Genomic DNA, 24,004 nt, shown 5'->3' on the forward strand with positions numbered 1-24,004 from the left:
AGAGCTGGAACCATTTCCTGCCATTTCCCTGCCACATACCCAGTGGTTAGTACACAGAAGGTACTCAATAAATGGTTGAGAGAATGAATGCAGGGAACTTGCATAAAAGAGAACTAGGAAAATTATTTCCTTCGTGGAGTAATATCTCCATCTTGTGGAACTTTAGAATATCGTTATTAAGAAACATTTTTTAATAAGGTAGGTTTTCACAGAATTCTCAAGTGTTATTTCCCAGGCTTGTACCAGTCTTTTCTACTGGACCAGTCCTTTTGAGATTGTTAGTGCTATAGAATAGCACAGTCTCTTAAGGAGGGGCCTTTTTCCTACTAGATTTGCTTGGTGAAACTAAGTATGCAACTAGGTAATTAACGCGCCACCGTTTACGTCCAGAATGCATTTGATCCTACTTTGCCAAAAGGTAGAGCACAGGTCCATCAAAAAGCTCTTAGCTCAGAATGATCACCCAGGCACATTCAGAGCCCCTTCTTTGCAGAGTTCATACATTACTAAGGGGTCTGATATGCCGGCAGTCCCCAGCTCGCCATCACGGATTCGTCACAGTGTATGGTGGCCACAGTAGGAACTGCAGAAATAGCTTCTGCCATACCATCTACACTACGAGAGCGGCTATTATGCGCCACTAGAAATCCCAGGTTCACTTGTACAATATTTTGCACACATAATCTGTAATAATTTTTTAATACCAATACTTTATGAAGAGTTACTTCCTGATCTACGTATAAAGGGGAACTCACTTTTTGAAGTTGGCAAATCTCGCTATTCAAGTCAGAAATGGATCCCCAAAAAGTGCTTAGGCTGATCTGATTATAAATGCAGGTTATATATACCGAGTCTCCCCGCAACCGCCCCCAAATAGGTCCAATTTAGCTTCTCTGACCCTAATCTACAAACGAGGTAAGAGACTGGAGGTCTAAGACACGCGTGAGAGCCGCTCCTTCCCCACGATTCTATGGTTTTTCCAGGATACTCTCATCACTGAGAACTCTATGGTTCCGGGGCGGGTTGGGAGGCCTGGGTTTGAAAACCGTGGCGGGAAGATGGCTACACCTGTCACCAGGCCCTGTTTCTACCGTGTGGGAAGACGCTGGGACTGTGGTTTTCCCTGAATGGCCAAGAAAAGTTCGAGATGAATCCTCCGCGCTGGAGTGGGAAACGGCGACGTTCAGCATCGGGCTCGGACTCCTTCTCGGGAAGCTGCGGTGACAGCAGTGACAGCTCCCTGCTCCCCTCGGGGCCTGTGCTGAGTCCGCCCCCAGGCCTAGGACGCTGCTTGAAGGACCTAGGCCGCCCGCCAGCAGCAGCTGCAGGTACCCCCGGGCACTCTGGGGGCGGTGGGTGTGGTGGGCAGCTCTGCCCAGCCGTGTGTCGGGAGGTGTACGTAATTACAGCACAGCTTGCTTGTTTGCACGGCCTGCTGGCTTCTACTCCCTTTCTCAGTTTGTGACTTGTGACTGGTATGGCAGGTCACATTCTGTTAGGACATGGACGTGCATATTGGACAATAGCCTGGTAATAATATTCAAGTGGTTTGTGGGTCATTCGACCTTTACGGAAACAACTTCCCAGTTGGCCAGTCTAATCATCTGTGGGAGGCTCAACGCTCCTCTTTACAGATCCTTATGTTGGAAATGCTTTATATCAGGATATGCTCTATATGGCCTCAGTCCGACAGTCCAACACACAGGAATTCCAAAACACGGTGGAGGACTAACCACTGAAGTCACATCTTAGAATTAGATTCAACTATTAATTACTTTTTTCTTTCCTGAAAGGGGAATGCAAGCAGACAGTTCCTGACGATCAAATGGACAAGTTGCTGTTGGCAAACTGGGGACTCCCTGCAGCGGTTCTGGAGAAATATCACAGTTTTGGTGTAAAAAAGATGTTTGAATGGCAGGCAGAGTGCCTTTTGCTTGGACAGGTCCTGGAAGGAAAGAATTTAGTCTATTCAGGTATTAAAAATTGTGCAAATTAATCTCTTTACTACTTTAAAGACATGAATGTAAAGGATACTCTATTGAGATAGTTATGAAGTAGTTCGTTTAAAAGGTAGTCGTTATGAGGTAGTTTTAAAAAGTGAACGGGGGATGCCTGAGTGCCTCAGTCGGTTGAGCGTCTGACTTCGCCTCAGGTCATGACCTCACGGTTTGTGAGTTCTAGCCCCGCATCGGGGCTCTGCTGACAGCCAGCTCAGAGCCTGGAGCCTGTTTCAGATTCTGTATCTCCCTCTCTCTCTCTCTGACCACCCCCCCGCTCCCCGATCACGCTGTCTCTTTAAGAAATAAATAAAACATTAAAAAAATTAAAAATAAGTAAAAAATAAAAAGTGAAGAAGAGTTATTTATAACTAAAGAAAATCTTAAGTCTTAAAATATGAAAAGTGGATTGTCATCATATGCACATTTAAATTATGCAAATTCCATTATATTGATGCTTGGTAGAGAGCAAAAAAGCAGACAATTTAAAGAGGGTTCTTTTGATATGTTTTCACTTATAAGTGGAACAGGAGAAACTTAACAGAGGACCATGGGGGAGGAGAATGGAAAAAATAGTTGGAGAGAAGGAGGGAAGCAAACCATGAGAGACTCTTGAATACTGAGAACAAACAGGGCTGACTGGGGTGAGGGAGAGGGGAAGGGGGGTGATGGGCATGGAGGAGGGCACTTGTTGGAATGAGCACTGGATGTTATATGGAAACCAACTTGTCAATAAACTATTAAAAAATAAAATAAATAAAATAAGAATTAAAAATATAAACATAACAACCCCCCCCCAAAAAAAGAGGGCTCTTCTGCTTGCCATTCCTCTCAACAAACATGTCCCAAGGTGAGTGTGCAAGGGAGATGTAAATCTGTTCTTCCCCCAGTTGGTTGCCATTGCTTTACAGTGTATGAACATTATACATTATTTATTTGTAAATCGTCCTGCTTGTACAGGATTGCATACACAAAACCACATGTAATTTGCTTTATAGAAGATTTATATAGGCTTTCAAGGGCAACCCTGACATTCATTCTTTTTAACTTTTTTACTGTTCTGACTTTAGGACTTTTTTGATAAGATGCACTTTCTTTGTGTCTCCTTATGGCTGCAGCAAATCGACAATTATCATTAGAAATAAGTTGAGGCTGTAGAGTGAGATTGGTTGGGTTTGAAAACTAACACTTGCTGCCTGTGGTAATTAATAGAGAGCATATTAATAGAAAGCATGAGAGAATGCTTAGAATAGTTCTTGGCACATAGAAAGTACACAATAAATGCTAAGTGGTGGCAGTGGTAGAACAACCACTTCCACTGCTTAAACCAAAACTTGAATATCATTCATATCTCTGGTGACCAACATTTATCAATTAGTTACCAAGTTCAGTTTGTATTATCCCAAATACCTTGATTCTGACTACTCTCTGTTTTTAAGTACACTACCTAGCTTATCATCCTCTCTCTTGTAGCTTATGCTCACTATCATCTTCTAGAATATGCAATAGCCTTATAAGTAGTTTATCTTTTCTCTGTGGTTTTGTTCTGCCCCTGCACCCAAAGTGGTCTTGATAAAGTACAAATATGATCTTGCCACTCCTTTTCATGAAATTTGTTATTCTGCGTTGCTTTCAGGATAAATTCTAAACTCCTTACATGGTGGATTTATAAAATTCTTTTTGATGTGGCACATTCATTTCTCTTCTCTTACTCCTACTGATTTTATTTCAGGCTTACTAAATTACTGTCATCTGAATTTACCAGGTTTTCCTCCAGGCCTTTGCACATGCTGTTTCTTTTGCTTGACATTCCTTTCCTTTTCCCTTCTCTTCTCATAACTTCTGTTTCCTTTCCATAAATGTCGTTATAGCTCCTCTCTCTCAGCTTCTATCATAGTTCCTATTGCAATATATTAAAGTCGTTTATCTCCTTCCTCAAAGCAGGTCTTTTAACTATTCAGTAACTTAAAGGAAAGGATCTTTAGATACAAGTGAGGGACTCAATATTCATCATTTATTGTTCCAAAAAGAATTTGGTTAATAATTCTCTATTTTCCGTGTGAGGCTATCTAGAGCCCTGGTTTGAAGTCAGTGGTGTTTAAGTGTATAAAGTTTTTAAATGCTAGTAGGGGCTTTAATGATAGGTCAGTCTTAGGCCCTGTAGTTACTGGATATGATTTAAAACATTTATAAGTGCAGTATGTCACATATTACTTCTCTTTGTGATAACCTTGTGGAATAACATGTTTTAGCTCCGACAAGTGCTGGAAAGACTCTTGTTGCTGAATTACTTATGTTGAAGAGGGTTTTGGAAATGCGGAAGAAAGCTTTGTTTATTTTGCCCTTTGTCTCTGTGGCTAAAGAGAAGAAATACTATCTCCAGGTAATATTCTTATACTAAGAACATAATTGTGATGAGACATATTATTGGTGCTGTGTTGATAATAAATTTCTTTTATTACATTCCAATGTTGCTTTAAAAGTTGACCGTTTATGAAGAGAAACTTTTTAAATATTGCATAAAAGAGAAAGGGTCATCAAATCAAAGGAATGATTGGAAATTGTATTAAAACTTATAATCTTTTTCTTAGGAAGTAAACAAATGCTTCATGCTAATTGAATCATAAATTAAGAATCAGCATTTAAACTGAATAGTAGGATTAGAGAGAAGCATGGAAAGGAAAGGGTGTTTACGGAAACATATCCTAATGGAGAACCATTTGGGAATATTTAGAGGAGGAAGAACAAAATCCATTGGTGCTTAGGTAGAAGCTTCAAGCCTGAGGTCTATTCTTCTATTCTGCAAAAATGAGTAATACCGTTTTTTATTTGTATGATACTCACTGGTTTTTAAAGCATTTTTACAAATGCAATGTTTCATTAAGTAGAATAAAGTTACTATTACGATTTCTGAATTGAAAAAATGTGGTGTTGGAATGGCAAGACTATTATACTGGTGGTCTAAAAAATCTGGGTTCTAGTCCCAGTTTTGACAGTAACTATGTCCTCAGACCTGGCATATAATCTCCTGGGTGTCAGTATTTTCATTCATAAAATGAGTATGTTAACCCTAATACTGTGGGTTAACTCAATAAACACTCAAACATTTTATTGAATGAACAACTCTAAAGTTCAATGGTTCTATAAATCTTTTTAACAGTTATTTCAGAGGCCAAATAGCCAACAAAGCTGGTCCCACATCCTCTCAACTTAGAACAAAGTAACAAAATGATGAAAGGATCCTTTTTATTAAGAAGGTATGTTAGTTACAAGTTAAACTGAAAGAAAATTAACATCAAAATCCCACTGTATTTGACTTTTGAAGACTTCCATTGTATAAAAAATTAGTGGGATAATGAGAACATTTTTTTCATGAAGTATAAATTTGTTTCTTAAAGTGTTACATTAGTGTTTAAAAAAAGAGCTAGTTTCTTGCATGTTTTTTATAATAAAAATTTAGTGCTTAAGATAGTTTTTTTTCTCAATTTTAATTTCTACAAATAGCTCTTGGAACTGCCTTATTAATGCTATCATTAAAATGGGATATTTAAATCTATTTGACTCTGTCTTAGCAGAAAATCTCTGTTCTGAGTTTTGTCGGTTCATATATTTAGTATGTAATTCTAAAAAGAACCAGTGTGTCCTGGGTAGGAACAACCAACAGTAATCTAATAAATATCTTTAGATACTTTATCTATGTTGTGGGATAGAACCAATCCACAGTTCATGGGTTTCAAATATTTTTACCTGTATTGTTCCTTTTTACTCAATTCAGAGTCTGTTTCAAGAAGTAGGAATAAATGTGGACGGTTATATGGGCAGTGCCTCTCCTACAAGGCGCTTCTCTTCCTTGGATATTGCTGTCTGCACCATTGAGAGAGCCAATGGTCTAATCAATCGCCTCATAGAGGACAATAAGATGGACCTATTAGGTAAGACAAGTAGGAAATAAGCAAATACTTTCTGTTGCTATTTTTTGTTGGAATGGAGTAGAGCTTTTGTGATTTCTATATGTCTCATGTTTTTTTTCTTACTGTCTGTCATCTACTTCTGAAGTCAAGAATTGGCATCTGTAATGTTAGGAACTCTGTATAAAAAACGTTTTGTGTCCTGCTGCTGTTAATTGACTATTTCCTTGTATGTTTGCACATTACAAAACATAGAGGATATCCTTGAGCCCTCAAATCATTTCTCATTATTTCTTTTCTGTCTAAACTTTACCAGGAATAGAAAGAAGCATGCTGGGCCTGGTTCTGTCATATCCTCAATTACCGTGTATGTGTATTCATTATCATATTCTGGTGCTAAGGTATCTAGATTTGGACTCTACTTGGAGGCTACCATTTAGCAGAGAAATAGTAGGGAGCTATAGAAGCTGACACTGTATTTGAAGTTAGGACTCTAGGAAGATTTTCTACCTTAATACTTTCTTTCTTTCTTTAATAACCACTTAAGAAAGTCTGTAGAGGTAGCAACAGGAAGAGAGTGGTTGTAGCAGCAACAGAAGCAGCAAGAATATCAGTTAGCTACTCATTGAGATCCTGGTGAACTTAAATGGTAAAGTAGGAGTAGGGTAGGAGTGAGGAATGAAGTCACAGATTAATAAGACATGGCTCTGCTCTATAAAGCTTAGAGAAATCCTATTCACTAATTTGTATCAGAATTATCTTATTACTTGTGACCCAGTTTGATTGTAAATATCTCAAGGATTACAATAGGATCTTAGTAACTGTTATATCCAATGTATCTAGCACAGGGCCTGGCACACTAGGGAGAATAAATATTTTTTGAATGAGTGAGTGAGTAAATGTTGAAATAACTTATCATGGCATATGATTTTGAGAAAGCTTACTAATGAGGAAAAGGAACATCATGTCATTAGGAAATAGACCTGAAAGATCTTGATTTTGGTGGGCAAAATTTGTGGAGAGGATACCATCACCTGTGGAAACCATGACATTATGACCTTTAAAGAAGGCATGGAGGAGGGCACTCGTGGGGATGAGCACTGGGAGTTATATAGAAACTAATTTGACAATAAACTATTTGTAAAAAAAAAAAAATTATAAAAAAATAAAAAATAAATAAAAGTGAAGTAGTATGCAAAAAAAAAAAGAAGGCTTTGACATAAAATAAATAAATAAAAGAAGGCATTGGTTGATACTAAATTTTCAGTAATTCTTGAGCTTTATTCCAAGTGCAGAGACTGGTTTAATTCACTAAGTAGCGGAGAAGGGAATTATAGTCATATTTATGTTTTTAGTAGGGTGATTCACTAGCCTACCATCTTCCAACAAAAACATCTCTTAAAATAATTTCTTTCTTCTTCTTCTTTTTTTTAAATGTTTGTTTATTTTGAGAGACGGAGCACGAGTGGGGGAGGAGCAGAGAGAGAGGGAGACACAGAATCCAAAGCAGGCTCCAGGCTCTGAGCCTTCAGCACAGAGCCCAACATGGGGCTCGAACTCATGGACCCTGAGATCATGACCTGATCCAAAGTTGGTTGCTTAACTGACTAAGCCACCCAGGCGCCCCTCATTTCTTTCTTCTTGATCTGATCTTGTTTTCCTAGCATCAGTATGGTTGCTGTGGCTGTTTACCCCCATAGAAAAGCCAATACACTGAATAACTGTCATAATGTATTTGATATCTAATTGTACATATACTTCTGCAAGGTTGCCAGTAAAGAAGAGTCTGAGTAATAAGAGGTAGTTTTCTCTGAGTTAGCTAATCATTGATTTGTAGATCCAGAATACTTATAGTAGGACCACTTATGATGCCTGAAATGTCTTGAAAAAGTATCATCCACTATGTGAAATCTAATTTTTGTGTTAGGGATAGAAATTTGTATCATCTGCAATATTTTATAGTAATGAAATTACTTATCGTGTAAGATATTGAGTCTTTTACAATTTTTCTTGAAATTGTGAAATTTTGTAAAATCTAGGAATGGTGGTTGTGGATGAATTGCATATGCTGGGAGACTCTCACCGAGGGTATCTGCTGGAACTTTTGCTGACTAAGATTTGCTATATTACTCATAAGTCAGTATCTTGGTAAGTACCTGAAATAACTGAGTTCCTGAGATTCTAAGCAATGTTGAGAAAGGGTCTGCAAAATAGATATGAGTTAATTAATTAAAGAGGTAGAATAGTACCTATTTAGAATAAACTCATGTATAGAAGTTCATTTTTATTCCAAAAGAAGTACTTAAGACTGACGGTGATTTTATTTTGTAAACATTTAAAAGTCTCTGACTGCTCACCATTTTTAGGAAAAAATTCAAAAATCCAGTTTTTGTATTTATTTTCAGTCATATACTCATTGTATTTAAGTAGTCAAAGCTAATCCTGAAAAATAGCATTTCTTCATCCCCCACTTATCAGAGGCAACTGCTTTCAACTCTCATCGCTTTAAAAAATTTATTTACAGTGTTATTTCTAAATTTGGCCACTTGAGTTTTTAGTTTTACACAATTTATATTGATTACTTACTATGGAGGATGAAGATCTGGCTCTTTTTTTCTCATTTCAGTATTTATTTATGATACTTTTATTTAAATCCAAGTTAGTTAACATATAGTACAAGAATAGTTTCAGGAATAGTATTTAGTGGTTCATCATTTATATACAACACCCAGTGCTTATCCCAACAAGTGCCTTCCTTAATGCCCATCACCCATGTAGCCCATCTCTCCACCCAACCCCCCTCTGGCAACCCTCAGTTTGTTCTCTGTATTTAAGAGTCCCTAATGGTTTGCCTCCTTTTCTATTTTCATCTTATTTTTCCTTCCTTTCCCCTATGTTCATCTGTTTTGTTTCTTAAATCCTATATATGAGTGAAATCATATGATACTTATCTTTTTCTGCCTGACTTATTTCACTTAGCATACTGTTGTTGCAAATGGCAAGATTTCATTCTTTTTGATCACCAAGTAATATTCCATTGTATTTATATACCACGTCTTTATTCATTTGTCAGTTGATGGACATTTGGGCTCTTTCCATAATTTGGCTATTGTTGATAGTGTCGTTATAAACATTGGGATACATGTGCCCCTTTGAATTCTAGCTCTTTCTTTATATTCTTTACTTACCCAACCCAATCTCCTCTCACCTCCTCCCCACCCCACAATCTTTCTCTGTCTTCTCATCATCTTCCCATTCTCCAAATATTGTTATGTCATAATTTTGCTTAATCAATATTTAGTGTTATGCATGTTTTATACATGCCATTGCCAACTGAGCCATGTAGTATATTATGACTACTTTTACTTTCTAAATAACGTTTTATTTTCTGTGAAATTAATAAATGTCTTTTTTTGTTTGATGTCCTGTTTTTGTTGTTGTTTTTCTTTTGTATTTATTATGTGAGTGTGTGAACTGGGGAGAAGAGGAGAGAGAGGAAATAGATGCAGGGCTCTGTCCCACAACCCTGAGATCATGACCTGAACTGAAATCAAAAGTGGGACGCTCAAGCTGACTGAGCCACCCAGGCACCCTAATAGCTTGGTTTTCTATGTCCTATCACTGATTGACCTCCAGCCTCTTTCCCACTTATATAAATCTTCATCCAATATGTTCTAACACACTTGCTATTCTACCAAATTCATCTTCTTTAAGTTTCTCCAAATGCCTTCTGAATTGTTCCAATATGGATAGGTGGGTAAGCTATATATGTGCTGCACAGCACTTATTTTAGGATCTTTCTTTATCATTGTCATTCATTCCTATTGTCTTTTGCTTGAGTCAGAGCCCCCCTTTTTTGGATAATTTATGCTTTCCTCATTTTGGTGAGGACTTCTTGCAGGAAGTTCCACTTTATTTTACTGTACAGACTATTATGCATATGATTTTTTTGAAAATTTTCATGTTTGAAATGTTTTACAGCTATTTCATAGCTGTCCAGGTATAAAAGTCAAGATTTCCTTTAGAGTTTTTAAGACATTACTTTGTTTTCTTTTTGCTATTGAGAAATCCAATGCCATTTTATGACTAAGGATAACTTAGTCATTTGTATAAAATTTTTTAATTCTCTCTGGGAGTTTTTAGGGGCTCCTTTTCTTCCTCAGTGTTGTGAAATTTTATGCTAATGTGTCTTGATGTTCCATTTTTGTTCATTATGTTCAGTACTCAGTAGATTCTTTCAATCTGGGAGCTCTTATGTTTCAGTCAAGAGAGATTTTAACACCTTTTGCAGTATATGAGAAAACATGGAGATAATCATCTATATCCCAAATCAGTAGGGATATAGAAGATGTGACTAATGCAATTAACAAATTTGACCTAATGGATGTTTGTAGAAGAATTGCCAAATAAAAGCAAAACGTTTCTTTCAGTGAACATAGTAAAATTGCACTATATGCTGAGCCATAAAACAATATATTTTAAAGGGTTTAAGTCATTTTAAATATATTCTATGACAAATGGGATTAAACATGAAATAAAATAGGAGAGACATGACTAGAAAATGTACCCTGAAAAATGGAAAATACATTTTGATCCATTTTTGGGTCAAAAAAGCAATCAGTAGAAATCGGAAGATAGTTTGAATTGAAGGTATATCTCCTGACAAAACTTGTGAAATGCAGCTAAAATTTAAAGGAGAATTGATAGTATAAAGTGTATATATTATTAAAGAAGAGAGACTGAAAACTTAATGCATTATTCATCTCAAGAACTTAGAAAAAGAATAGTAAAATAATGCCACAAAAAGTAGAAGGAAAGAAATTATAAAGACAAGAGCAAAACAGTGAAAGAAGAAAGTTATTTTCTAGAACATTTAAACACTTCTTCAAATCAAGAAGAAAAAAAACTCAATACATCAATGGGCAAGCACTTTCAATGGGCATGTATAAGATGGTATCCAAATGGTCCATAAACATGAAATTGTACTTAATCTCATTACTAATCAAGGAAGTGTAAACTATCTTCAAGGGGTTATTACCACACACTCTCCAAAATGGCTAACATTAAAAAAAATTGGCTTTTGCAACAACACGGATGGAACTGGAGGGTATTATGCTAAGTTAAATAAGTTAGTCAGAGAAAGACCGATATCACATGATTTCCCTCATATGTGGAGTTTGAGAAACACAACAGATGGACATAAGGGATAGAAGGAAAAATAAGTTACAAACAGAGAGGAAGGAAAACCATAAGAACTCTTAAATACAGAGAACAAACAGGGTTGATGAGGGTGGGAGCTTGGGGGAGGGGAAAATGGATGATGAGCATTGAGAAGGGTACTTGTTAGGATGAGCACTGGGTGTTATATGTAAGTGATGAATCACGGGAATCTATTCCTGAAGCCAAGACTACACTGTATGTTAGCTAACTTGACAATAAATTTAAAAAAAAATTGGCAATACTAAGTGGCGACAAGATGTGGAACAATAAAACACACATGAACTGTGGAGATACTTTGGTACAGTCTCTTTGGAAAACAGTTTGATATTAATAAAACTGAAGATAACCTACAACCCAGTAATTTTATTTCTAGGTGTATACCTTAAAAATGTATGGGTGTATGTCCCAAAGGACATGACCAAAAATATTGTTATTGCAGCACTATTTATCATTAATACTATGTATCTTTTAACATTGTTTTCATTTATTTTTCACAGCCAGGCAGATTTAGCCAGTCCGCTGTCTAATGCTGTTCAGATTGTTGGCATGAGTGCTACTCTTCCCAATTTGGAGCTTGTGGCTTCCTGGTTGAATGCTGAACTCTACCATACCAGCTTTCGTCCTGTACCGCTGTTGGAGTCAGTAAAAATTGGAAATTCTATATATGACTCTTCAATGAAGCTTGTGAGGGAATTCCAGCCCCGTCTACAAGTAAAGGTAAGTCAGTATTCTTCTGTCACTACTCCCAGTACTTTGTGTTTGATTGCATTTTCTAGCAAGATGTTAACGTTTCTTGAGTATATATGAATTAGTGGTTGCAAAGTAGTTGAATATGCTTTACATCCCCATCAGAAGAATTATTAATATTTTTTTATTTAAAAGTTTTTTATGTTTATTTATTTTTGAGAGAGACAGAGTTTGAGCAGGAGAGGGGCAAAGCGAGGGAGATACAGAATCCAAAGCAGGCTCCGCAGAGCTGTCAGCACAGAGCCTGAAGCGGGACTGGAACCCATGAACTGCAAGATCATGACCTGAGCCAAAGTCAGTTGCTCAACTGACTGAGCCACCCAGGAGGCTCAGAAGGATTATTTAATATTAAGTTAATTGTTTTCATCTTAAATAATTAGTGGTGATGATGAGAGAGGAAATGTAATTGTGCCTTGAATTTAAAAGATTATCATTTTTTGGGGCACCTGGGTGGCTCATTTGGTTAAGTGTCCAACTCTTGGTTTTAGCTTGGGTCATGATCTAACAGTTGGTTGCTTTGAACCCTGCATCAGGCTCTGTGTTCATGGCGTGGGGCCCGCTTGGGATTCTCTCTCTCTCCCTCTCTCTCTCCTCTCTCTGCTCCTCCCCTACTGGTGCTCTGTCTCTCTCTCAAACTTAAAAAAACTTATCATTTCCAGGAAGTATACGTAATAGAAAATAATATAAATAATAAGTAATACCTAATTTTGTAGATTTTTCTTTTTAACTGGGAAAAGATTTTCTTATGATTTAGTTTACTTACTAAACACTAATGTGGAAAATTAAACTTTTGTTAAGTAGTAATTATAATATATAATAAAGGGGAAAAACATTTTCGGAGTCAGACCTACCTCTGATACTCAGTAGAGTTCTTTGAATCACAAAACCTCTCTGAACATACTATCTTCCTCTGTAAAATGAGATATAATATTTATTGTTAAGAATGAAGTATGGCTTTAAAAAACTAGCATCTACGAAGTGCTTGATAAATGATAAATTCCTTCACACACCTATAAACACAGTTGAAAAGTTTTAGTTCATAGAATTTTTTTAAGTCTGATTCTTCAATCCTGACATTAAAAAACTGACTCATCATCTGTGGAGTGGGCCATCTTCACATTTTGTACAAAGCTGTGCCTCTGAGTACTGAAACAGCTGGAGCTGGGAATAGGAGTAAATTCATGTTTCAGTATTCTTATAGGTATGCATTTGTAGCCTCTGTATGCCTGGCATGGAATTGTATTCAGTTGTTTTGCTCCCTACCCCAAATTTCAGCAGACTGTGTCTTGGTTACGTCAATAAAATATATATGTGAACGCATTCATTTACTCTCCTATTAATCTTTTTCTATTACTATGTCTATGCCTCCACCATATTTGAATCATTTTTGATTCTTACCTGGATTATTGAAATAGTCTCTTAATTGATCTTTCTGCTTCCCACCTTCTGCCTTTCAGTCTATGCTTATCAGGAGCTAGTGATCTTTTTAAAATGAGCATCTGATCACATAACCTTTATGTTACCAAACTTGCAATGCTTCCTTGTTTCATTCTGATTGAAGGCCAGCCTCTTTTTGGTGGCCTATAATACCCTGCATGGTCTGTCCTCACCCCCATAGTGCTCTGACCTCACCTACTACTTTCCTTCTCACTCCCTCTACAGCCATGTTGTTGTTCTATAATATACCAAGAATCTTCCACCTCAGATTCTCTGTCTGGAATGCTTTCCCCCCAGGCATCAACATGGTTTACTCTTTCACCTTTGGACATTTACCTAAATGTCACTTTCTGAGAACTTCCCTGGCCACCTTATCTAAATTACAGTGATCTCCCCTTCCTGGTCCCTATTTTCGATTTTATTTTTAGCACTTTACAAAATTCTGTGTGTTTTACTTAGCTTGTTTTGTTATTATCAATTCCTTCCTACTGGAATAGTAAAACTCTGAGGGCAGAGCTTTTTTTCTGCTTTGTTCTTTATCCCCAGTACCTAGAACAGTATCTGGTACATAGTGAATGTTTATTCATTGAGTGAATGGATGAATTAATCCAGTTAAATACACTGACCTTCCAGTTTTGACAACTTACTAGGCTACTAGGCATTTACATATGCTTTGTTCTGTCTGAAATTACCTTGCATCATAAGGAAGTTTCTTTTTTTTTTTTTTCTCTTCTTGCTTTTTCTTTGTTTCTGACTTTGTAACTGATTTTTGTTGTACCTTTCAGTAGGAAAAAACCTTCCCCGTGAAGCAAAATGAGTGACTTGAAACTGATGGTAAATGTTTTGAAAGGACCACTAAATGACTGTTTCTCTTTTCTTTTTTAGGGAGATGAGGACCATGTTGTTAGTTTATGTTATGAGACCATTTGTGATAACCATTCAGTATTACTTTTCTGTCCATCAAAGAAATGGTGTGAGAAGTTGGCAGATATCATTGCCCGTGAATTTTATAATCTACACCATCCAGCTGAGGGTAAGTTACTGATGGAAGTGAAAGCCTCTATACTCAGTACATTTGCTTAAAAGTAATGTTAATGATTATATAAATAAAGCCTGCTTTCCTTCGATCATTGCCTCCACCAGCCCTCTGGACACTCCTTTACAAAACTATGCTCTTCTTATTCTCATTATAGACAACGCTCAAGTTAACCTTCAGATTTTTACAGTACTGGATTTATACAGTACATACCAAGATTCTTCATCTGGGGTCCATAGGCTTTGGGAGGTATCTTTGAAGCCCCAAATTTATATATAAAATTTCACATATACACATTTTTTTTGAGAAATGAAACATATCTCCCTTTATATTTCCAAACTCTAAGAAAGAATCACACACATATGTATGTATATAAACACATGCATTTTGAAATCAGCTTTATTGAGGTATAATTTTTATACAATAAAATATACTCATTTGAATTGTATTATTTAATGAATTTTAACAAGTGTATACATTTGTTTAATCCCTATTATAATGAACATATAGAACATTTCTATCATCCTAAAATGTAATCTTTGCTCTTTAGCTATCAATCTCCCCTTTTTTCTGAGCCCCAGGCAACCTCTGATCTGCTTTCTGTTACTCCAGATTAGTTGTGCCTTTTTTAAGAATTTCATATAAATGAAATCATATAGTATGTATGTATGTATGTTTTATGTTTGGCTTCTTTCAGCATGGTATTTTTAAGATTCATCCAGGTTGTTATATTTATCAAATTAATTCTTTTTTATTGCTGAGTAATAATTTAGTGTCTGGCTATAACCATTAATGTATATTTTACTGATTCTAGGATGAGCACTGTTCCCTCACCACTTGTGCTACCCTGTGGTCCATTGTCCAAGATAAATTTAGGGAAGACAGAGAGCAACCAGTTCTGGTCACAGAATATTAGGATATTTTATGACTTATTATGCTACTGGAATCATGAGGATAGGTGATAGATCCCTCAAGCTTAGCTCTAATAAGTAAATTTTGCTTGAAGTTTATATTGGGAAGACTCCAGCCCAACGTTATAATGTTGCTTTTATTTCCCTCTTAATTGATGTTTTCTATACTATGTGATTTATATTCCTTATGTTGTACCATAATAAGTTAAATTACTTTGATGGCCAGAAACATTAGTATTATCTTCTTTGCTTGAGATTCTGTCATTTTGATTTATAGCAAGGGTTATATTAAAAATATATCTTATAAGAAATTTACTTGTTCAGAAATCCAAAAGTTTGGGAGATTCTTTAAAGAAAACATAGTTCTTGCACATAAAAAAGTTGAGGTCTTACTAGGAGAGCATATTACATAGAGGCAAAATCAGAAGGTAATATATGATTAATTACCACATTAGTGGCAAATAGCCCAGAAAAATTGTCATGTAAAAATAGGTTCCTAGGTGATTCTGACACTGTTGGTTGGTGGGATACACTTTAAGCAAGGATTTTGATTTTTAGGCTGAGTGGTAGTATCTGTAATCTTCTCCTTCCTCAGATGGGTCCTTTGTCCCCTTTTGTGGGCTTGGTCTCACTCTACTATAGTGCTTCCTAAACTTTGGTGCATATTAGAATCATCTAAGGAGATTTAAAAATTACTTTTATTTACAGGTTGCATCCTATTACATCACAATGTCCAGGAGTGAGAGCCAGGCATCAGTATTTTCAAAAAGATGTTTGGATAATTATTATTTATAGTAACATTAGAACCATTGTCCTAATATTTAGCCCTGTCCTGACTTAGGCAGATAGCGTTTAAGCAGGTCCAGCCAGAGGTGAACAGTGTTGATAATTTTTCTATGACAGGACTGGTAAGATCATCTGAACTTCCACCGGTGGTACTGGAACAAAAGAGTCTCCTAGAAGTGATGGATCAGTTAAAACGTTCGCCTTCAGGACTGGACTCTGTATTACAAAAAACTATACCATGGGGAGTGGCATTTCATCATGCAGGTATCCGTATTTATAATCTGTCATTAAGAAGCCCCCTCCAAATATCCTCCTGATTCCTTCACATTTATATTTGTGTGCATTTGATTTCTTGTCAGTCTAATGCTCTTAGATTTCAAGAAATTGTGTGATTAAGATCAAACAAGAATAAAACACATTTAGTTTACTTATCTATATAGTATATAAATATTACATAAGGGCTTTTTTTGTTCCATTGGGGGAGTGAATTCTATAACTGTTACCTTTCTACATTTTGTTTCCTTAAAATTTGGTTAGACAGGTATTTGCTACCCCAATTTTATGCTACTGTGACTGAGTGTTTCCTTTTCTCTTAAGGGGTATTGAAATATACTGACAAATACATCAAAATCAAATTAATTTTAGAAATTGTCATTGTATTTTGAGAGTACTAGAAGTGTTTAAAAATCAAATAGGTTGTTAAAAGTGTAAAGGTTATGCAGTCACTGAATTAAATTTCTTTCAGGGAGTGGTCAGTCCACGATCATATGTAGTAAGACTATGATTTAGAATATGTAGTTACTTAAATTAGGAATTTAAGCTTTTCAATTTACTTAAAATTTTTATGGTGTGTGCATAAATAAATTTTAAAATATTTGTGTGTATATGTATGCAAACAGAAGAATATTTTTATTGTATGTAACATGATGCATACTAATAAAATGAATACCTGTGGAACCACTACTTTGTTTACAAACTAGAATCTCAACCCTTTTGATTTTTTTAATAAAATTAAAAATAAGCTAGATAAGTATATATTCTATATGCTATTTTTCATTTACTTGTATATGTATTCTTTAGCATTTATTTATGTCAAAACTGTGCCTGACCACTATGTTGGATAGACCCTGAAGATAGTGTGATGCATAAGCCATGTCTGTATCCTCAGTGAGTTCATTGTCTAGAACAGGAGTCAACAAACTGCAGTCTGTTGCTCAAATCCAGCACACCATCTATTTTCGTAAAGTTGTATTGAAACACAGTCATGCTCATTTGTTCTGTGGCTGCTTTCATGTGACGGTTAGTAGGGTTGGCACAGACCATCTGTCCTGCAAAGCCTAAAATATATACAGAAAAAATTTGCCCACCCTGGTCTAGAAGATGAGATAGAAGTATACTAGGAGTGGCAGATTATACTCTTAAAAAGATAGACTGTGGTGATGTCTTTGTTTACTGTCATAACAATAGCTTATAAAAATCTTTAGAGGCTTGTAGTAGATTCCCAGATCCATTCGAAAGCAATCAAGTACAGTATTTTCAATATATTCATTATTTCATATATTCATTAATAAATATATGTAATTATAACTTCCTTTTGTTAGGTCTTACTTTTGAGGAGAGAGATATCATTGAAGGAGCCTTCCGTCAAGGTCAGATTCGGGTTTTGGCAGCAACTTCTACTCTTTCATCTGGGGTGAATTTACCAGCACGTCGTGTAATTATTCGGACTCCAATTTTCAGTGGTCGACCTCTAGATATTCTTACTTATAAACAGATGGTTGGTCGTGCTGGCAGGAAAGGGGTAGACACAGTAGGTAAGTGAGTTTGAATTTAATCATAATAGCATTGTTGAAGGACAGTGTCATTCAACTGGAAATTTGACTAATGCCTACCAACTAATTTCTCATCATACTGTATTTCTTTGTATCCAAAGCACTAATGTCATGTTTTTGATTTACTTAATGTTTATAATGAATGTAAGTTATAATTTTCATATATCATCAACCACTGATTTTCTACTAATGTAAAATTAAAATTTTCTTTTATATACAGTGAAATGATTCAGTATTATTCTAGTCAAAATGACTTGTCACATTAGCTGGAAGATGACTTTTAATTTCCAGCATGATCTACTATTTAGTGCTAATATAGGGAGTAATTTTCATGGGTTTTAGTTCTGCTTAAGTGACTGGTCTAAGACTTCAAAGGAGGGATACTGAGAGTTGGGAAGTACTCTCACATTTAGGAATAGGAACTTCACATACCATCATTTTCTCTCTAAAATAGTGCTGGTTCTGAAAACACCTTTTTAGTTTCTTGTGTCAGCAAGTAATGGTAACATTACGAGAAACCAAGCATTGCTTTGTCTTAAGCAGTAAAGGAAGAGGCTTGTTTGAATTAAACATCGAAGTAGCAGCAAATATTATTTCTAAACTGTTACATTATTCTGAGTGTGACAAAATTGTTATAAGTCTTACAGCATTAAAGAACTTTGGGAGGAACGTTCTCTGTAATCTCATCTTTCTTTTCTAGGATGTATTTTTTTTTTTACTCTAATATCATACTGTATGTAAAACAAATAGTTCTATGGCCACTGAAGAGATGTTAGGATATCCAGGAGAAAAGGGAAAGTCTTAATGGGAAAATAAGTGGGATATTATGGATGCAAAAAGCTGGGTAGTATACCAAGGAAGTGACTGTTAGAATAACTTGCTTTGTCTGTCATCACATCTGCATTTCAACCACCAGAAAGGGGCAATGAGGAAGTAAAGGGCACAACCTGCCTCTTAAGGGCACTTTCCCAGAAATTGCACTAAATATTTCTCCTTACATCTAGGCAGCCAGAATTCAGTCACTTGGTTACATTCCCCAACTGCAGGAGAGTTTGGGGAATATAATCTGTAGCTTTGTGGCCATATGCCCAACCAACATGGAGGAGTTTTATTAAAGAAAAAATGAGAGAATGATTATGTGTCTCAGCCCCAGTAACAAATGACCTCTCTATCTGTAATCCCTGAAGGGCCATTGGCCTGCCTCTCTTTTAAGCTCTAAAAATTCTAATGATTAAAAAAAACCTTCCAGCCCCTTGGATCTCCCCTATTACAGGCATCAAAGAAGCTTATTCTGCTCTGTTTCTTACTTTACCTAGAAAATGTGCAGATTACATGTGTTTAGAAAAGGTTGGGCAAAGAGACAAAAACACTCCCTTCCTATTCCTATTTGCTCTTCCCTCTGCCCTTCCTCCAACTCTGGTTTCTTAGTAGATTCAAACTCTGGAGGGTGGAGTGTAAGTTCATTTTACACAGCTACTCTTCTTTTAGGGTCAGAGGGTCTTTTAAGGTAATATAGAAGATAAGGAGGTTTTATTTACCTTGCTGTATCCTTAGCTTGTACTTTTTTTCTTATGGGGAAGAATAATTGGAAGGTTGGTACACTGGCCAGATTGTCAAGCCTTAAATCAGATTAACATTTAAACAAAACTAAAATATATCACAATAACTTTGTTTTTGAGGTCTTGGAAACTTCTGAGGTTTTGGCTTTGCATAATGCTCCATTTCAGGATGACATATGCTTGCTCAGAACTTCCAGCAAGTGGAGAATGTGTGAATATAATTTTTCATATCAATTATGAAGATATGCATACTTTGTCATTTTTATTTGTTATTTATTAAAAAAAATTTTTTTTACATGTATTTACTTTTGAGAGACAGAGTGTAAGCAGGGAAGGGGCAGAGAGAGAAGGAGACACAGAATCAGAAGAAGGCTCCAGGCTCTGAGCAAGCGTTTGGCACAGAGCCCGATGCGGGACTCTAACCCAAGAACCAGGAGATCATGACCTGTGTCGAAGTCAGACACTTAACCAACTGAGCCACCCAGGCACTCCTGTCCTGATTTTAGATTATGTAACATCTTTGTAATTTTTTACATTTTATAAATGATGTTAATGTCCCTAGACAGCTAATGGTGTTTATTTAGAGGACATTTTAATCTTTCTGTGGACTTCTTAGAACCTTCCAGTATAAGAGGTTGGTGCTTTGTACAGAAATAGTGATTTACAAATCAAATAGTATAATTGGTTTGATTCGAATTGACTTTTCTATTGGGCATTTTCATAAATCTTGCTCATTTTGAAAAAGGGTTGTTCCTTTTGCTGAAGAATCACAACCTGAAAGTAGTTTGAACAGCCCAAAGTGGCTTTTTGTATTTGTTGCTAATGCTAGTCGATCCATTTTGTAGATAATTTTTTTGTCTTAAGCTGGGCTAGTTTGTAGTGTTTATAAGAGCCAGGTGATATATTTTATTCACCTGTTTATTTTTGTTGCTGCTGTTGTTTAATGGAAACTATCTTTTTGTAATTATATCCAGGATAAACAACCAACAGTTATCAAATTTATAGTCCCTTATCTTTATCCTATCTTGGTTCTCAATTTGTCAATCAGTGTTAGGTAAATAGCATCTTCTCTTTCCTTAGAATAACTAGTATATTCCATCACAATGCCATTTTTAGTTTTCTGTAATGCAAGTGACCTTCATTTTCTCCCTTACACATCTACTTGCTTTCTTTGCCCTACTAATGGATTCATTTTTGAAAAAAAATTATGGTTTTCTCTAGTCTTAATTACTGTAATAATAGTTTATATTTGTATAAATTGTACCTTTAAATATGTTTATAATGTATAAATGCTATCAGATTTTTATTCATTTGATTTTCATGATAACCTAAAGCTTTTTGATTAGTGAGTTATAATGTAATTTCTAAGTTTCTATAAATATTTTTGAATTCCTGTTATCATATGTAACCAGTAATAGTTTGTATTTACATTTTCCTTTATGGTTTTTAAAATACCTCTTTTATTATTATGTACCTAATTATTCAGTAAAAACAGTTGGTCCTGTATGGAAGGAAACAAACTTTTCCTGTGCCTGCCTAGATTCTATGGCTAGTGCCTGCAAATTGGACTGACAGATGACAGATTAACAGGAGAGAAGGCATACATATTTTTATTTGATATTAATATTTTCATTTTTCACATACACAGGGGCCTTCATAGAAAAACAGTGAAGACTCAGAGAAGTGGTTAGATGTTAGGGGCTTTATGCCCTTTTAACAAAAGGTGATAGAATTGTTAAGTGACAAGACAAAAGAAAAGGGGTTTGAGCTTCTAGAATTGGTAAAGTAAATATATACTAGAAACTAACGGAAGTTAAGGATTATTTAGTAAGATTTATGCAGACCTGTCTTGGTGCTGACTTTCTGTCTCCAGTGATAAGTGATAAGTGGAACAGCTTCACAAAGAGAAATTTATGTCTTATATCTAGGCAACCAGGGTGAGGACAAAGAGCTGTTTCTATGTTTGCTACTTCCTAAGTGCCTTCAGGTCAAAATAATCCTTTTGCCAAAGTGGCATATTTCAGTATGGCATATTCTGATCCTCTTCAATCCAAAGTTCAGAAAATGAAAGCATCAGTAATAATTCTATGATCATAATAACCACCGCTATCATCTATTATCTTCTTTTTAAATAAGTAAGATAATTTAAATTCTCTTTGGCAGGTATCTTATGGAAATATGTTGGGATTTTGCAAATGTGTGTTCTTTTGGTTATAGGTGAGAGTATCTTAGTTTGTAAGAACTCTGAGAAATCAAAAGGCATAGCTCTGCTTCAGGGATCTCTAAAACCTGTTCGTAGCTGTTTGCAAAGACGAGAAGGAGAAGAAGTAACTGCGAGCATGATAAGAGCTATTCTGGAGGTAAGAAAGAGTTCACTAAATTATTTGCTCTTTGAAGCCTATAATATGATGACAGAACTTAAGTATGTGAAGAAAAATCTTAGCTTTGTGTTTCGTTATGAGATTGTTTATTGTCTTCCTAAGCCTGAATCTCTTCTATTTTATATAGCTATTTCCTGGAGTTTAATACAGCTAGTGCTATATCAGTACATTTCAAAACAGTGGATTAAAACCCAAATGCCAGATGATTCTTTTTATTTTTCAGATATATTTTATTATTTTTTGAATTTTTAAAAAAGATAACAACAATGGATCATAGTTCTTACATACAGGTAATACCTATTGACATTAAAATAAAATCAAATTACAAATACGCATCATTAGAAGTTTCAAACAACATGAAAAGATCTAAAGTGAAATAGAACTTTCTGTTCTGGGTCCTCAATGGTAAGCAATCCCCATTTAAGAGTTTTGTGTATTCATCCAGAAAAGTTTTCTGTTCATATGCCAGCATGCCTTACTCTTGGCTTCAGTACTGGTGCTAGGGGTTCTGGTACCTGTGCTCATACATTTTTTTTACCCCTTTGGCTCTCCATTTGAAAACAAAAGCAAACAGAAAGAAAGAAAAAAAGGAAAGTAACTGAGAACATAGGTTGGTAAGGATATAGAGAGTAGGCATTCTCATATACTGCTGAAACTGTTTTGGGAGGGCAACTTGGACATACCTACTAAGATAACAACAACAACGCCTAAGCAGAACACATAGCTGTTTACTGGTAGATTTACAACTAAGAGTTTTATCTACAGATGTATTAGTGAAATTACATCAAATTAAATGTACAAGAATGTTTATTACAACACTATTGGCCATAAGAAAAAACTGGAAACAACGAAAATATCACTAATACTAAATAGATCTTGGTAAAACTATGCATTGGGGTCATTACAAGGAGTAAGCTCTGTTTAGAATGATTTGGTATGTTTTCAATATTTATTAAATGGAAGAAAGCAAGGGGAAAATTAGTACATTTAATTAATTAGTATATTTAAGGGGCGCCTGGGTGGCTTAGTCGGTTAAGCGTCCGACTTTCGCTTAGGTCATGATCTCGCGGTTCGTGGGTTTGAGCCCCGCGTCGGGCTCTGTGCTGACTGCCAGCTCAGAGCCTGGAGCCTATTTCAGTCTGTGACTCCCTCTCTCTCTGACCCTCCCCTGCTCACGCTGTCTCTCTCTCTTTCTCTCTCTCTCTCTCTCCTAGAAATAAATAAAACATTAAAAAAAATAAAATAAATAAAGTGGGATTTCTGGTCCATTTAAAAAAAATTAGTATATTTAATACAGTTGTACGAAGATGATATCCACAAAACACAACTCACTTCACTTTTTCTACACCCATTCCCATCCCCCTTCTGGGTGGGGAATATTCAACACTAGTATTCCTATATGCCCACACATTTCAGAATGAAGGATATATTGTTAAGTTCCTACATTTCAGATACATAGTGATTCATTTATGAGAAAATGTTGTAGCAACTTTTAAGGAAACTTGATGTTGACATTGTCAGTAGGTGTTATCTACGTGTATAATGAGTGATGATGGAAGAGTTAATAAAGAGCCTACATTAAGATACTGACAATATTTTAAGAGAACAAAGTCACTTTATTTCTTTTATATGATTATGGCCTGCTTGTGTTATTAAACAGTTACAGAAAATTTCAAATCTCTTAGATAATAGTTGGTGGAGTGGCAAGTACATCACAAGATATGCAGACTTACGCTTCTTGCACATTTTTGGCTGCAAGTATGAAAGAAGGGAAGCTGGGAATTCAGAAGAATCAAGATTCTGTTCAACTTGGAGCAATTGAGGCTTGTGTAATGTGGCTGCTAGAAAATGAATTCATCCAGATTACTGAAGCTAGTGATGGAACAGAAGGTAAGTGTGACTTCTTAATTACAGTATACTCACTTTTTCATCTTTGCTGACTTTAAACTGCTTAAAGGAAATTGACTTTTCAAACACTATAAAAGGAACAGGTTTTTCGAGTAGTATATAAACTCATTTTTAGTACTTAGTGTTGGATCTAGCAACATCAGACAGCATAGAATCTGCTCATAAATAGCCATGCTATTGGGCAAAATTCTGTTTATAAAATCTATCAGAGGCTAAAAGGTAAATTATGGAATACAGAAAGGGTTTTATTTTTTTTATTTTTTATTTTTTTGGTTTTATTTT

General features: G+C 35.6%; 1 protein-coding gene across 1 annotated transcript in view; it reads left to right on the forward strand.

Moving 5' to 3' along the window:
- The first annotated feature begins 1,147 nt into the window (after window positions 1–1,147).
- POLQ (DNA polymerase theta) overlaps window positions 1,148–24,004 on the forward strand; it is a 118,363-nt gene continuing 95,506 nt past the window's right edge. The window contains exons 1-11 of the mRNA XM_039248868.1: window positions 1,148–1,328; window positions 1,794–1,973; window positions 4,250–4,380; window positions 5,773–5,929; window positions 7,945–8,053; window positions 11,623–11,842; window positions 14,195–14,342; window positions 16,160–16,306; window positions 17,644–17,856; window positions 21,651–21,793; window positions 23,500–23,704. Of these exons, the coding sequence (XP_039104799.1) occupies window positions 1,148–1,328; window positions 1,794–1,973; window positions 4,250–4,380; window positions 5,773–5,929; window positions 7,945–8,053; window positions 11,623–11,842; window positions 14,195–14,342; window positions 16,160–16,306; window positions 17,644–17,856; window positions 21,651–21,793; window positions 23,500–23,704 (1,834 nt within the window). The remainder of the gene's footprint in view (window positions 1,329–1,793; window positions 1,974–4,249; window positions 4,381–5,772; window positions 5,930–7,944; window positions 8,054–11,622; window positions 11,843–14,194; window positions 14,343–16,159; window positions 16,307–17,643; window positions 17,857–21,650; window positions 21,794–23,499; window positions 23,705–24,004) is intronic.

Source organism: Hyaena hyaena, unplaced genomic scaffold, assembly GCF_003009895.1.
Source record: "Hyaena hyaena isolate Hyena2069 unplaced genomic scaffold, ASM300989v1 scaffold_321, whole genome shotgun sequence".
Taxonomy (NCBI): Eukaryota; Metazoa; Chordata; class Mammalia; order Carnivora; family Hyaenidae; genus Hyaena; species Hyaena hyaena.